This window comes from Theobroma umbraticum, unplaced genomic scaffold (genome assembly GCF_002168275.2).
Source record: "Theobroma umbraticum cultivar Fairchild unplaced genomic scaffold, ASM216827v3 scaffold_50.0, whole genome shotgun sequence".
NCBI classification, from domain to species: Eukaryota; Viridiplantae; Streptophyta; class Magnoliopsida; order Malvales; family Malvaceae; genus Theobroma; species Theobroma umbraticum.
The window spans coordinates 4,720,207-4,733,474 of record NW_018397261.1 but is presented as its reverse complement, the minus strand read 5'-3'; the positions used below and the strand labels follow the sequence as shown (position 1 = coordinate 4,733,474).

General features: G+C 35.8%; 3 protein-coding genes across 3 annotated transcripts; all 3 read right to left on the bottom strand.

Moving 5' to 3' along the window:
* Window positions 1–511: 511 nt before the first annotated feature.
* On the bottom strand, window positions 512–5,143 carry LOC110418282 (Mitochondrial import inner membrane translocase subunit Tim17/Tim22/Tim23 family protein). The gene is made up of 8 exons (XM_021430968.2): window positions 4,737–5,143; window positions 4,174–4,313; window positions 3,914–4,013; window positions 3,715–3,813; window positions 2,890–3,237; window positions 2,247–2,339; window positions 1,951–2,157; window positions 512–1,531 (listed from the first exon to the last, which is right to left on the bottom strand). The coding sequence occupies exons 1-8, from the start codon at window positions 5,049–5,051 to the stop codon at window positions 1,268–1,270; spliced, it is 1,566 nt and encodes a 521-aa protein (XP_021286643.1). The 5' UTR covers window positions 5,052–5,143; the 3' UTR covers window positions 512–1,267.
* A 1,012-nt stretch (window positions 5,144–6,155) lies between these two features.
* LOC110418286 (light-harvesting complex-like protein 3 isotype 1, chloroplastic) lies at window positions 6,156–7,233 on the bottom strand. The gene is given in 4 exon segments (XM_021430973.2): window positions 6,156–6,507; window positions 6,596–6,733; window positions 6,887–7,022; window positions 7,024–7,233. Coding segments are annotated over 4 exon segments (750 nt in total). The 3' UTR covers window positions 6,156–6,241.
* A 645-nt stretch (window positions 7,234–7,878) lies between these two features.
* On the bottom strand, window positions 7,879–11,747 carry LOC110418283 (glutamate dehydrogenase 2). Its single transcript, XM_021430969.2, has 9 exons — window positions 11,434–11,747; window positions 11,216–11,329; window positions 10,303–10,524; window positions 10,094–10,168; window positions 9,869–9,985; window positions 9,519–9,769; window positions 8,752–8,827; window positions 8,596–8,682; window positions 7,879–8,291 (listed from the first exon to the last, which is right to left on the bottom strand). Exons 1-9 carry the CDS (start codon window positions 11,539–11,541, stop codon window positions 8,106–8,108), a joined length of 1,236 nt encoding a protein of 411 aa, XP_021286644.1. The 5' UTR covers window positions 11,542–11,747; the 3' UTR covers window positions 7,879–8,105.
* Between the last annotated feature and the right edge of the window lie 1,521 nt (window positions 11,748–13,268).

Here is a 13,268-nt window from a genome sequence, read left to right as displayed (position 1 = left end):
GAATTAAAATAATGGACAGATGTAGCCAGGATTTTGGCTGCTGCAGACCTGTTGACCAGTGCTAAACTGACCTGTTCCTACGGCTAATGTTAACTTATTATTCTTATATGCACTAACAATGACTGATCAAACTCTGGTTAGATCAATCAAAAAATGTGCGAGTGTCATTGATTGGTTTCCAGGAATATCAAGTTAGTATCTGGAAGTTTCAGCCCACTACTTCCAGTTTTTCTCCTTTGACAAAGCATAGCAATGTTTTTGTCACCAAAGGGTAGTTGAATAGAAAAACTGTATTCACAATACTATTGTGGAAAAGAAATTATTTATCCAGATTTTTGTTGGAACTAAATTTTTTTAATCCATTTGAAATTGCAAATTACCATTCAAACCAAGTTTAAAAACTTAAAAGCACCATTGAATTGATGATCATAGACTTCACCATGATTCGAGGAACTCACCCCTCCACCAATAAGCCTTCTTGTAAATCAAGTATGTAAATTAGAAAAAAAAAAAAAAAGCTTGCGTTGTTAAGCTAAATGATCAGTGGAATAGACTGCAACTGAGATTATTTAGAGAGGGCAAAGGCAAATCCTTGCACAATCTTTACATTTAGCATCACATATCATTTCCTCGCGTTCAATATCTCTTCAATAACAACGGCTCTTTGTCACAAGAAAAGTGCCTCTATCCCACATCAGACAGAAACGGGAAGTCCTAGGCTCCTTATAAACGAGTGTGCTGCACATCCCTATAAGTCGGTTTATGGGGGAGAGAGTAATGACCTCGTGACAAAATGGTATCAAAGCAGACCGATCCTCGTTCTGACTCACGCCAAGGGCCCGGCCCAGTGGGACTGGTCCAGTGAGGCCCAATGGGGTAGGCAGGGTGACCGACAGCAACGGGGGCGTTGCCGATTCGGGTGGGTGAGAGTGTCACAAGGAAAGTGCCTCTATCCCACATCAGACAAGAACGAGAGGTCCTGAGCTCCTTATAAACGGGTGTGCTGCACACCCCTATAAGTCGGTTTATGGGGGAGAGAGTAATGACCCCGTGACATCTTCCTGTGGTGGAGTACAGAGAACCTACAGCGGGATTACAAATAAATCCCTCTATTTCAGTTATTTGCCTTAACAGGCACTGCATCATCACTAATCCCCTTGTATAATGTTCTACTACTATATTTTTAGCAATAAAGTGAATATATAAATTACAAAGAATGGATGGTTGACTGAATTTCAGAGTGATATAATAGGCAACAAAAACATGCTTAGAGCCCCGGTATAGATTCAAGGTTGTATTGTTTAGGTGTTGAAGTTTCGACCTCTCGGTTGTCCTGTAGTTGTGGCTTATTCATGGCATCAAGAGTCTGCAAGTAGGTGTATGAAGCTGTCCGATTAGATGAAGAGCCTGGATTGCTTATTCTGCTAGCCAGGAAGCGGCGGATTAGGCCCCTAAGAAAGGGGGCCATGGTATCTGGCTCATATTCTAGGTAATACATGATTCCTCCCATGCATGCACAAAATAAGGCCACCTGTGACAGATTGCAAGCCTTAATACAGAAGCCAAATTTAGAAGAAAAAAAAACCAACTCAGTTAATTGCATAATGATGCAGTAGACAAAGGAAACCATCTTTCTGTCTCAATTATATGTGCAACACCTAGATAAATCATGGATTTACAAGACTACATAGCATAGACAAACATAGTCTAAATACGTCTCCATTAAAATTCATTGCTGGGAAGTACTTTCTGAGTAACAACAGCACATTGTAACATAGCCACCTAATTCATGCCAACAAAATTCATGACCTTTTGAAATAAGGACCCAAACCAAGGTGACTAGCCCCAGAAATATTAAGAACAAAGCTGGTTATCTATCTCTAACTATGGACACAAATTTCACTTAGACCAACAAAGAAGGTCTCATGAGAAAGAAAATTAAAGCAATACCTCAGCATTTTTAATATCAGGAAGCAGGTGCCGGTTTACTAAAATATACCATAATGATTCTCCTGCTCGTGGAAGAACATATAGAGCAAGTTCACTGCGTCTGGTTTTTTTCTCCAGTAATACAGAAAGAGCTGCTATAGCACCAGCAACCCAATATACCAGCTTATGGTCTTTTGATGCAATCTTTCTATGCACGCATATAACCCCCTTGCATTGCACAAGAAAAATATTCAAGAACATATTCATACAGATTTTAACAACAGAAAAAAGTGAATGAGAACTGAGAAACCAGCTACCTGAAAAATTCCAACAAATGCAGACAAGAAAGTTGTTGATCGAACAGCACCTTTAACAGCAAACCAAAAGGTACGAGCAGGGGTATCCATAAACTAGAAGTGCATCATGATGATGCAAAACAAACAAAAAGGAAAAAAGGATCAATTCGAAATTGATACTAATTGTCATGCCATTGACAGATTGCCAGAATATATAATTGCTGCTCAAATGGACCAAAAGAAACCTGCAAAACCAACTTAAAGAAATTTTGTCTCAATTACAAAAGGACATAACTGTCAATTGATCCTTTTTCCTCCAGGCATAAGTGATTTTACTCAGCTATAGGAAGACAAACTTAATAATAAAAACCTATCATTCCCATTCCACTCTTCCAACATTATTAATGCAGCATTTACTAAACCGGGTTCACCATTTTATTTTACAAAAACATGTTTCAATTTTGGTAAAGCATATGCAAAAAAAGGCAAGCTCGTTTGGACCTTTTACAGAGCGCAAAATGCATTAAGACCATTATTCTACTTGTCTGCTTATTTCTTATAACCAGAAGCATATGACATGAAAGTTAGAATGCAAAACCAACGCCAAGCTCCCTCCACACACACAGATGCAGAAAAGAAAACCAATATGTTACGCAATATGTACCTTTTGTAGGTGCAGAACAACAAATGGCACAAATGTCAGAGAGAAGTATAGCGGAAATGTTTTCCTAAATGTAGCTGAAGCTGCATTAGCATTGTGAGCTAGACAAGAATTTGTGTCTGGATGAATAACAGAACAAGGAATAATAGAAGGGAACTCTTCCAACTTCACATTATTGGTCTTCCCTCGGCAATATAAGTAGGCGGATATAGATGCAACATCCACTGGACTACCTCTACAGTTCTCCCTTACAGCCTTGTATACAGGAGCTGCAACAGGACCAGTCTTCTGAATAAAATCCTGATATGATTTTGGCAAGCTCTCGGGACGCATTACAAAGGCATACATAACCTGTTATGAGCATTAGTAAAATGGATGAAGTAAAAACAAATGTTGATGATGAAAAAGATATCAATCTAACACTAGTAAGTGAACAGCAGATACGAAACCACAAGAAATTTTTGGATCATTTGTTAACCTCAGAAGCAAACTCCAATTTGTTAGAAAAGAGCAACCTTCAGCTAAATAATAAATTTTTAAATGGAAAAAGTGGAAACAAATAATTGGAGGTAAAATTCAATATGCCACAGGAACAGAATATAATTAGTTACATTTCCAGAACATCACAAATAAAAGAGTAATATCTTGTATTATTTATGCCTAAAATTTAGCCAATGCTATTCTTTGACACCCTTTACTCACCAAACTAAGCAATTTCTAGTGTTATGAATGTTCCACTATCATCAATTCATCTACAGAGATAAAATAACAAGTTCAAAAGTATAAAGTAAACATCTAGTCATGAAATCAATATGAGCTTAGTGTTACCTGGGCACATGCTAAAGCAAAGAGCAAAGAGTCGCCATGCCTCCAATGGCTTCCCCATAAGTGAAACTTATTTTTTGCCTTTGCAGAATTATAAGCACACTGAAGAGTAAAACACAATATTAGACTGTGAATTGGAAAACTAGTTCCAACAATTTCAGATAGCTTTGCAAATTTACTAATTTAGAATGCATTCATGTACCTGGGCTACTCTAGCCAAAAGATACAGTGCAAGTGTACGCCTTCGGTTTGAATCATCTAAAGCCAAAACAGACAAACCCGCAATTGAACCTGCTAAAATTCTGTTCCATTACCACCTCAAACAATGTCAAAAATAAGGAGTGGGCTCTAGCATGCATAAAAAATTTTCAACTATTCAGCTAATCATATACCATAAACCAAACAATGAGAAGCATCTATAGGGAAAAAAAAAAAAGCAAAGTCTTTATGTAGCAAACTTACGCGTTCACTGGTGTCTCTTTCTTTCTCAGCTTTCTTAGTAAACATCTAAGCGCATGGTATGATCCTGTGAAGCCACCAAAAAGTAAACCAACACGGCATGCTTCTTCTCTTACTATCAAATCTTTCTCAGAGACAAGTTGCTGAAAAACAGAATTCAAACATTCAAACATCTGCTAATATCACATTTTTTCATATTCTTAAATAATAATTCCTTGCAAAGCCAAATAATAAAACCCAAAATCCCGGAAAATTTACCCAAAACCCATCTAATTTCATCTTACTTTATTAGCCTCAAATTTAATCCTTTCTTTCTTCTTCTCTTTGTTTTTTTTTTAAAAAAAATGAGTTCATTTTTATCAACTCATTAGGAAAATAACAGTAACAAAGTCCACACTTTAAACAGTTCAGTTCACATAATAATACGTCAAAACCATCTAATCAATTATTTTATAAAAAATAAATTAGGAAAAAAATAAAAATTCAGTTCCGAAAACATTTCACAATTTACAAAACAACCAATTCAAAGCAAAACATTTGATAAAACTGCCATAAAAAACCCTAACCTTGAGATCAAGAAGCGAAGAAAAAGACTGTCTTCTGGCTAGCTTAAAAGCGCGAAGAAGAATCCCGATGCCCACTCTAACACCATAAGAAAGGAGAAAGCTTTGGCAAAGATTACCAATGGCGTTGGCCACGCAGGAGTCGTCAGCGTGGTCGCATGGCGGGTGTTGGCCACTCGCCGCCGTCCTCTGACGTCTCTGGAGCTCCTCTATGGCCTCCCTCAATCGCTCCTCCGCCTCCAGTAGTCGCCGCTCCGCCTCCGCGCTGTCCGCCAACAGCCGCGCGGAGGAATTTGGGTTTTGGGGGAGAGCCGGCATTTTGGATTCGATGTCGCCGTTGTTTCTATTGGCATCTGAAACTTGAAGGAGAAAAAGAAAGCGACTAGTGAGGCGGACTGGAGATACATATATTATATATTTATAATAAGATATGCATTAAATAAAGTGGTTTTTTCAGTTTAAAACTTTATTTTTTCTATTTTGTATTTTTTTTTTTGGGTTTTCCTTCTATTATTTTTATTTTGTGTTGGTTTTGTTACTTTTATGTTTCGGGAATTTTGTTGGCCAATTGGAACAAAATGTCATCGACTTTTGTAGCTTTGCCTTTCCACATTTAGAAATAAATTATAAAATACCTAAATAAGTTTCATCCATCGCTTCATATTTTAACCTGAGTGAACAAAATTCCTCCTAAAAAGGTATATTATATTTAATTTGTATTTATAAAATTGGTTGAATATCTTGTCCACTTGAGAAGAGAAAATCACCACATTTGGATGAGTTTTCTTGGATACACAACTCTCGGATTAAGGGTAACTCTCTGCTGTCACGAAGATATTGCTTCCGTATTTTGTAAAACGTTGCCTTGCCTCACTCATGGTAACTGTGCCGAACATGGGACCATAAAACCAGGGTGAGCAATGAGTTCAGGACAACCCATGAGTTGTCCCAAACCGATGTGTTTGGACAGGCTTCACTTCAGAGTCATCCTTTGATTTGATGGGCAAGTTAACATATGATTGTTTTAATTATATATACAAAAATTTAAAAATTATAAAATTTAAGATAGATTTTAAATCAGAGATCTTAAAAATTATAAATCAATCTATAATTTAAAATTTTCAAAGTGAACTTTAATATATTTAGTGCAATTTTTAATTATGCATTTGTTACATTATGAAATCTTAAAGATTCTACAAAAGCGTTGTTATATATCAACAGGTCATTAAATAATGGCATTTAGAGGCAGATTCCGCTCGAGCTCAAAACTCTTTAATGGCTTCCTTTTCACCCAGCCTTTAACAGTTAAGCATGCATTCCACGCTTATATCATTATATTCTCATCTCATCAACATTAATGTGGATGATAAGGTTCTTAAAAGGCCATTAATAAATCTTTAAGGGGAGTAGTTGACTGTTAGAATCATACTACTTCTATTAGAACCATATACTACTGCAATTATGATTATATTGTTCTAAATGAACAAGTAATAACGTGAACTCAAATTTCAAGTATTTCCAATTTTCTCTGAAGAAGCAGAGCTTGCATTTTGATCTTTCCAGGATGCTTGCCACTGTTTGTCATAGTAAGTGGCCTCATCAGCAAGCTTTTTCAGGTTCTCGAAATCTTGGGTTCGCCTGAACAGTATGACACCGATGACCGTCACAAACAATCCTGCCTTGCAAATAAAATTGCCTCTTTGGCCAACAACATCTGGCCCCGTTAAAGCATCCAAAACATAAGCCATGAAGAATCCTATCATTGCAGCTCGACCTGAAAGAATGATGCAATGCAGCTGAGAGATAATTTGGGAAGTAACAAACAAGTTATGTATGCAGTGAGTGAGAGGAGTTATTATAACCATTGAGCAGCTCAGCCTCCGGGATATTTGTTCTCATGAGCCATGCCCACCAGGGTATGATAGAGCTTCTGAATTGGACTGGTTCTTGGTTTGTAGTAGCTTCTGGTTGCGTCTCCAGGAACTTTCTCCTCCTAGCTTCTACAAAACCAGCAAAAATTGTTGCTATGGAGGCTGAATTTGCCAATTTGGTAGGATATCTAAGTATTTTTAGATAAACAACAAATTATCTTGCTTTTTCAAAATGCTAAACGATATGAATGTAAAGAGACAATGGATTCCTGTAGAGCCGACCTGCAACAATCACACCATCCCAATCCATTCTACCATTTCTAACAAACATATTTAAATCCCATGTCCCGTTCTTCCAGCGCTCGTCCCTGAACTTTGGAGCAGAAGATTCTGTCTCGAAAGTACAGTCTTTCAATTCATCCTCAGGGTCGGTTGACTTTTTGTGAAACCGGTTCTACTTTTTCAGCTATGCCAATGCCTTTCTGTCCTTCCATATCCAGGGTGACAGCATTCATCACTTGCTTTGTTCCTAGAGAATAAGCTGGTTTGGCTTGTGGATGTTGCTTCCTGGTGACATGATGTGAGGTGCAAGCTCTCTGCAAGGAGGCAGAAATGGCAACGGAAGCCATTGTTGTTCAATAGGAATACTCTTTTCTTTGGTTCTTTGCTCTTCCCTAAAGCTTTGTGGTTGTGGGATAGGAACGGAGTAGACAATTAGCCCATACTTTTTAATAAACAAGATTATCTTTTCAAACTTTCTGTCAGAGAGTTACGGGCAAGGTTTTTAGTTGTTTGTGCTTGCCCTTGTCTCTTTTTCTCCTTTTGTAGTATATAATTAAAAAAAAAAGGATAATTTCACATTTGATTAGTTGTAATAGAATCAGACGTCGAATCACATTAATAACAAAATGACACAGAAATTTTTTTTATTACAGATATTAAATTATATATTTTATTAAAAAATTATATAAGCCAAGTATGATATTATCCTTTTAAAGAATTAGCAGTAACATTGAGATTGCTGCAAACAAAAACAAACAAGGGTAGGATATACTACGATATTCCGTTCACTTGTAGATATACAAGAATGTTTTTTTGTCAGAAATGTATCATATTTTATTGGAGGATTTACTCATTTGTGCCAAATACTAATAACAATGAGAAATTGGAAGGAATATATCAATTTTCCGCATTGGGGTCTTCAAAAACTTAAAATGGCATGAGAAAAAGTATTAACAAGTTACAATGGATTCAATCTCAAAGCTCAAAGAATATTGAACACAATAAATTCATTATTCCATATATAAGCTGGTAAAACTTGAAATTTAACAAATACCCCCGATGAATATATTTGATGTTTGTCTAAATGCTTATGAAGGATAAATGTGAGAACAATCAAAAGTTATAACTATGGTGGGGGGCAAGATAAGAATGCTTCAAAGCTATTGCTTGAGCTTTCAATGGAGACTATAAAGAAAAATAAGGAAAGAAAGGGAGCCATTTATGCTTCCCATCCTCTTAGGAGAGTTGCACGAGCAACACGGTTTACCCCAAGGGTAAAGGCACCCATCCGGAGATTGCAATTGTGGGTCTTGCACATGTTCTTGATGTTATGAAAAGCTTGAGTCATGTACCTCTTCAGTTCCTTGTTCACTTTCTCTTCATCCCACATGAAACCTTGAATGTTCTGCCATATCAGATGGAAAAATTATGAACTTAACTAGTTAAGAGGCACAAACTTGCTCTTGATGCCAGTCATTCAATTTTCAAATGATTGTATTTTGCTAAATGTGCCCATTGAATCAACCATTACAGATGAAACAATATTTTGATCTTTAACTTTCCTTGCACCAAGTATACATTGAGAGTTGACCAAAGCATCACTATGTTGTTGCTGCGACTCTTTAGAGTTAAAACTTGGAAAGATAAGATGCACAGCAAACAGAATAGAAAAATCCTTTCACCCATTTTCTCAAACTAAAATCTATTACCTGAACCCACTCAAAGTAGCTGACAGTCACCCCTCCAGCATTTGCATATATGTCAGGTAGTATTATTATTCCTTTCTTCGACAGAATCTGCAGTATCAAAATCTCAGATCAGATTTCAAAATCCACCTCTAGAAGCAGAAAACAAGTGGTCGATACCTCATCTGCTTCTGGATCCGTGGGATGGTTGGCTGCCTCTATTATGAACTTCGCCTTCACATCTGCAGCATTTTCCCTTTAAAGGAGAACATGATAAGTCAACATGTGAGACAATCCATATTTGAAACGATTGATTGAAATATAAGATGAAACCAATTAAGATACTGTCAAAAGAAAAGCTAATTTCCAAACAGATTGCAAAGAAGCCACAAGTTTGTTCAACTGCTCAAATATACCACGTTAATGATGGAACCTCCTCAACTAAGAATAAAACAATGTTAGGTTAGGTAGTTACATGCTCTAAATAAAGTTCAAATTTTGCCAGCAAGGACAACATGTTCTCACACCATATCCAATATGGAACATGTAAATTGTCCTGCAGAGATGAAATAAATTGATCATGTGAAAATTATGAACTAATTTAACCCTAAATTAGAACATCTTAGCTTTTGCTGACACAAAAAATTAGTACAATTTCAACTTTGAGCATGTTTGGTGCCTACCTTTATTAATCTATACAAACACAAATTGTAAAGCTGGTTTTGACCTAGTGTTTCAACCTCTATCCCGACTGCGATTAAGAAGCCATAGGTAGGCCATTGAGTCATAAACACTCCAATAAATTATTAAAGGAAATAGGAAAAGTTTTGCACCGCAATAGTTTAGATGCAATAAAAATAAAATAGAAGAATTCGCAATAATAACATACAGCAGAACAAGTTTACACAGAAACATGACAAACAAGATGCTTGGCAATGGATCCAAACCTGTTCAGTACTCCACCTAAAGCACATGGGACAAGAACATCACATTCATGTACAAGCAGTTCATTAGGATCCATGGAGTCTCCACCACTGAAGCTTTTCAAACTGCGAGTAACTTCTTTATGCTTCAGCAGTTCTGGTATATCAATTCCATTTGGATTCTTAACAGCACCAGTGATGTCACTCACCGCAATAACCTTACCACCCCTCTCATGTATGAGCTTTGCTGCCCAAGACCCCACATTACCAAAACCCTAGAAAACAATTAATAATATAAACATTAAAAAAAGAAGTTTTGAAGTTTCTCAAAGGAGAAGGAATCGTAACCGTGTAGTAATTCATGTTGACTATACCTGGATAACAAAGGTCAAACCCTCAATCGACTTCCCATATTCAGCAAGTAAAGCTTCAGTTGCATATACAACACCACGCCCAGTTGCAGCCTCCCTGCCTAGTGATCCACCTAGATCCTAAAATTCCATATATAAGTATATGTAAGTTTTGTTATTCTTGCCAGTTATTGATATTTGTCTCAAATATTACATCACAAGCTTGTAATGTCAGTCATTAGCACTTACTATTGGCTTCCCTGTAACAACAGCTGGTGAGTGCCCATGAAACTTGGAGTATTCATCCAAAATCCATGCCATGGTCTGCACATATATATTCTTAATATACATATAAATTTAAGAAAGTAAATTTATGAAATGAAAACAATTTTGTAATTTAGAAAAAAAAAAAGAAAATTTATGAAAGACAAAACATAACTCAGTGAGGACTATATAACCTGTGAATTGGTTCCCATGTCAGGGGCAGGAACATCAGTATGTATACCAATGAGATCATGGATCTTTTGAGTGAAGACACGAGTTAAACGTTCCAGTTCACTCTTACTTAAATCCCTCGGGGAGCATCCGATGCCACCCTTTGCACCACCATATGGAATGTCTGCTACAGCAGTCTTCCAGGTCATTAGTTGAGCCAGGGCATTTACTTCATCAGGGTCAACCTTTAAACAAAATTAACAAACATCAATTGTCAAGTCTAAAGATTTTGCAGCACTTTCATGCCTTTAGATCAGCACAGAGATGCGTAATTGAAACTGCCTGCTGAAATTTAAAACAGGGGAAACATATAAAAAGGGTACATTGGAACTCAGAAAACGAAACAGAGTTACAAGTAGGCATTTGCTCTAAATCCAGGAGACCAAGATCCAAAATCCTTCGCTGAATTCCATTAACGATAGGAATTCAGAAGAGCAGGGCCTATTTGGTAAAGTATATTACTTAACTGATGTTCTCCTCTATTTTCGCAAGAAGAAAAGACTGCTTGATTATCATGCCGAGATTTAGCTTTTCCATCATTATCATTATGGCATTCAAATCAGAGTCCATTGGACTGAAACGGTTACCTTTTGGAGGGTGCAGGAGAATCTATTAAAAATGCTCTAACAGGAAAATAAGATTATATTACTTTAATTCCACAGAACAATAGAAAAAAAAAAGCAAACTGGATTCAACAAACTATGAAACTCCAAAAAGGTTTGTCTTTTGTTTCTTAAAGAAGTATGCCAACAGCCTGATCAGTAAAGTAAACCGAATGACGATCTCTCAAGGCTAAAGAACCAATCAATCATAAAAAACAAAAACAATAAAAGACAAAAATCCCAACAGAAAAAAGAAACGCAAATAAGTGATCACCTCAGGATGATATCGGATTCCTCCTTTCATGGGACCACGGGCATTATCATGCTGTATTCTAAATCCAACGTATGACACCAAGGTTCCATCGTCCTTCGGAATCGTGCACTCGACCTGATCAAAAACACCAATCAAGACATAGCATTCGAAGATCAAAAGACAAAAAAGTCATCAAACTCCCCAACAAAAACAAGAAAGAAGAGAATTTTCTGCAAAACCTTGATCTCTCTAAAAGGGATCAGAAGACTCTTTTCAAGCTTAGAGTCCAACCCGAGTAAACGAGACGCCAGGCGGAAATTGCGGTTAGTTGCAGCTAGAGCATTCATGGCTACCTATTAAAACCTCAACAAAAAACAAGAATTACCCAGACAAGAAAACGAACAAAAGACGAAGAAAAACGAAAACTCCGAGACCTAAAACAGAGAATTGGAAGAGAACAAGTTGATCAGTTAATTAATGAGCAAAGGAGAAGGGAGAGAAAAAAAATGAGCCTTTCTCAAAGAGAGAGAGGGAGAAGGCCATATATAGGGAAGGTCTAACACAGAAAAAGAGAACAGACACAAAAGTAAAATGAGGCGAGAATTGAACCAAGGGTAATCAAAGGAATTTACGAGAGTAGCTCCAAAATATGGCAACTTCAATTAGGTGAGAAAATTTTCCATTCAAGCTCCTTCCTGGGAGCAAGAAAGACTACTACCCGACCTTTTCACCTCCTTTCCATATTTTTTTCTCTTAAATTTACAATAATGCCCACGGATCAGAGCCGTCCATGTTGCTTTGATATATTGAACTGATTGATGCTGAAGTTACCTTACAATGTACAGTCAGGACACACGAAGTGGTCCCCCCGATTTGAAGGGTTCAATTTATGGCTAAACAAAACACACATAAAATTTGATTAAACAAAATACATTCTTCGGTTAAAATCGAATTACCAGAATTCTTTTAAATAAGTAAATTCTTTTAAAGCGATAAAATATGCTTAACGTTTTACTTTCGAATTCCTTAAGTAAATTCTTCTAAAGTTAGAAAGTAAACTTAATCTCATACTTTTCATATTCAAAAAACTTAATTTCTTAATTTGTAATTCTTTTAAGTAAATTTTTTTAAAATTATAAAATCGACTTAATCTCGCACTTTCCATATTCATCAAATATTAATATTAACTTATCTATCAATAAATAATATTAAATTACTGACGTAAACTATTATATTGATAACATGACCACTTTTTAGTTAACATGGCAAGTTATAAAGTAACTGTTTCGACAGATGGATACATGATATCTCAATTCCGCTCATGTGCAAATTTATTGAATTGATGCCACATGTTTTTAATTGATCCAAAAATAGAATGTAAATTGTCACGATATTAATTTAAAGCTTCGTGTCGTAGATTTAACAATTACTTATTGAAGGAAAGATAAGTTTCAATATTAATGAAAAAATATGAATTTAATTCATCAAATTTTTTAAAAAAATCTATAATTTGAAAAAGCATGCGATCAAGTTCGTATCTTAACCCTCTTTTATTGCACTCAAAAATATTCTAACTTAATCTAAATAGATTATAAAAAAATCTTAAATACAGCTTTTTTTAATGAGTTTATGGATTAAATGAATTTCATTAATTCAAAATTATGTTGGTTTTTTTTTTCCTTTTGACCACCCATGCATGATCAATTTTAAGAATTTTAAACGTGAATTTGCCATGACTTTTAAGGACCGGTCCAAGGAGTGAGCCCATGGTCCGATGAGAACAAAATCGACCCTAGATCTTATACTTTTCAAATAATATTATATTCACTTTCCAATATCATAAATATAAATTACAATCACCTAATGTACCGAATTCATGAATATATTCTAAAAGAAAGTTCAAACATTTACATTACAATTAACGTTAAAAATCATAAATTACAAACATCTAATAAGTTTATTCAATCATTACGTGCAATTGAAAAAGTTTTTCAAATCTAAACATTATAGTGCATATTTTCATTCACTCACAATAAGGTAATTGAAACAAATTAACAATAAAACTATATATATA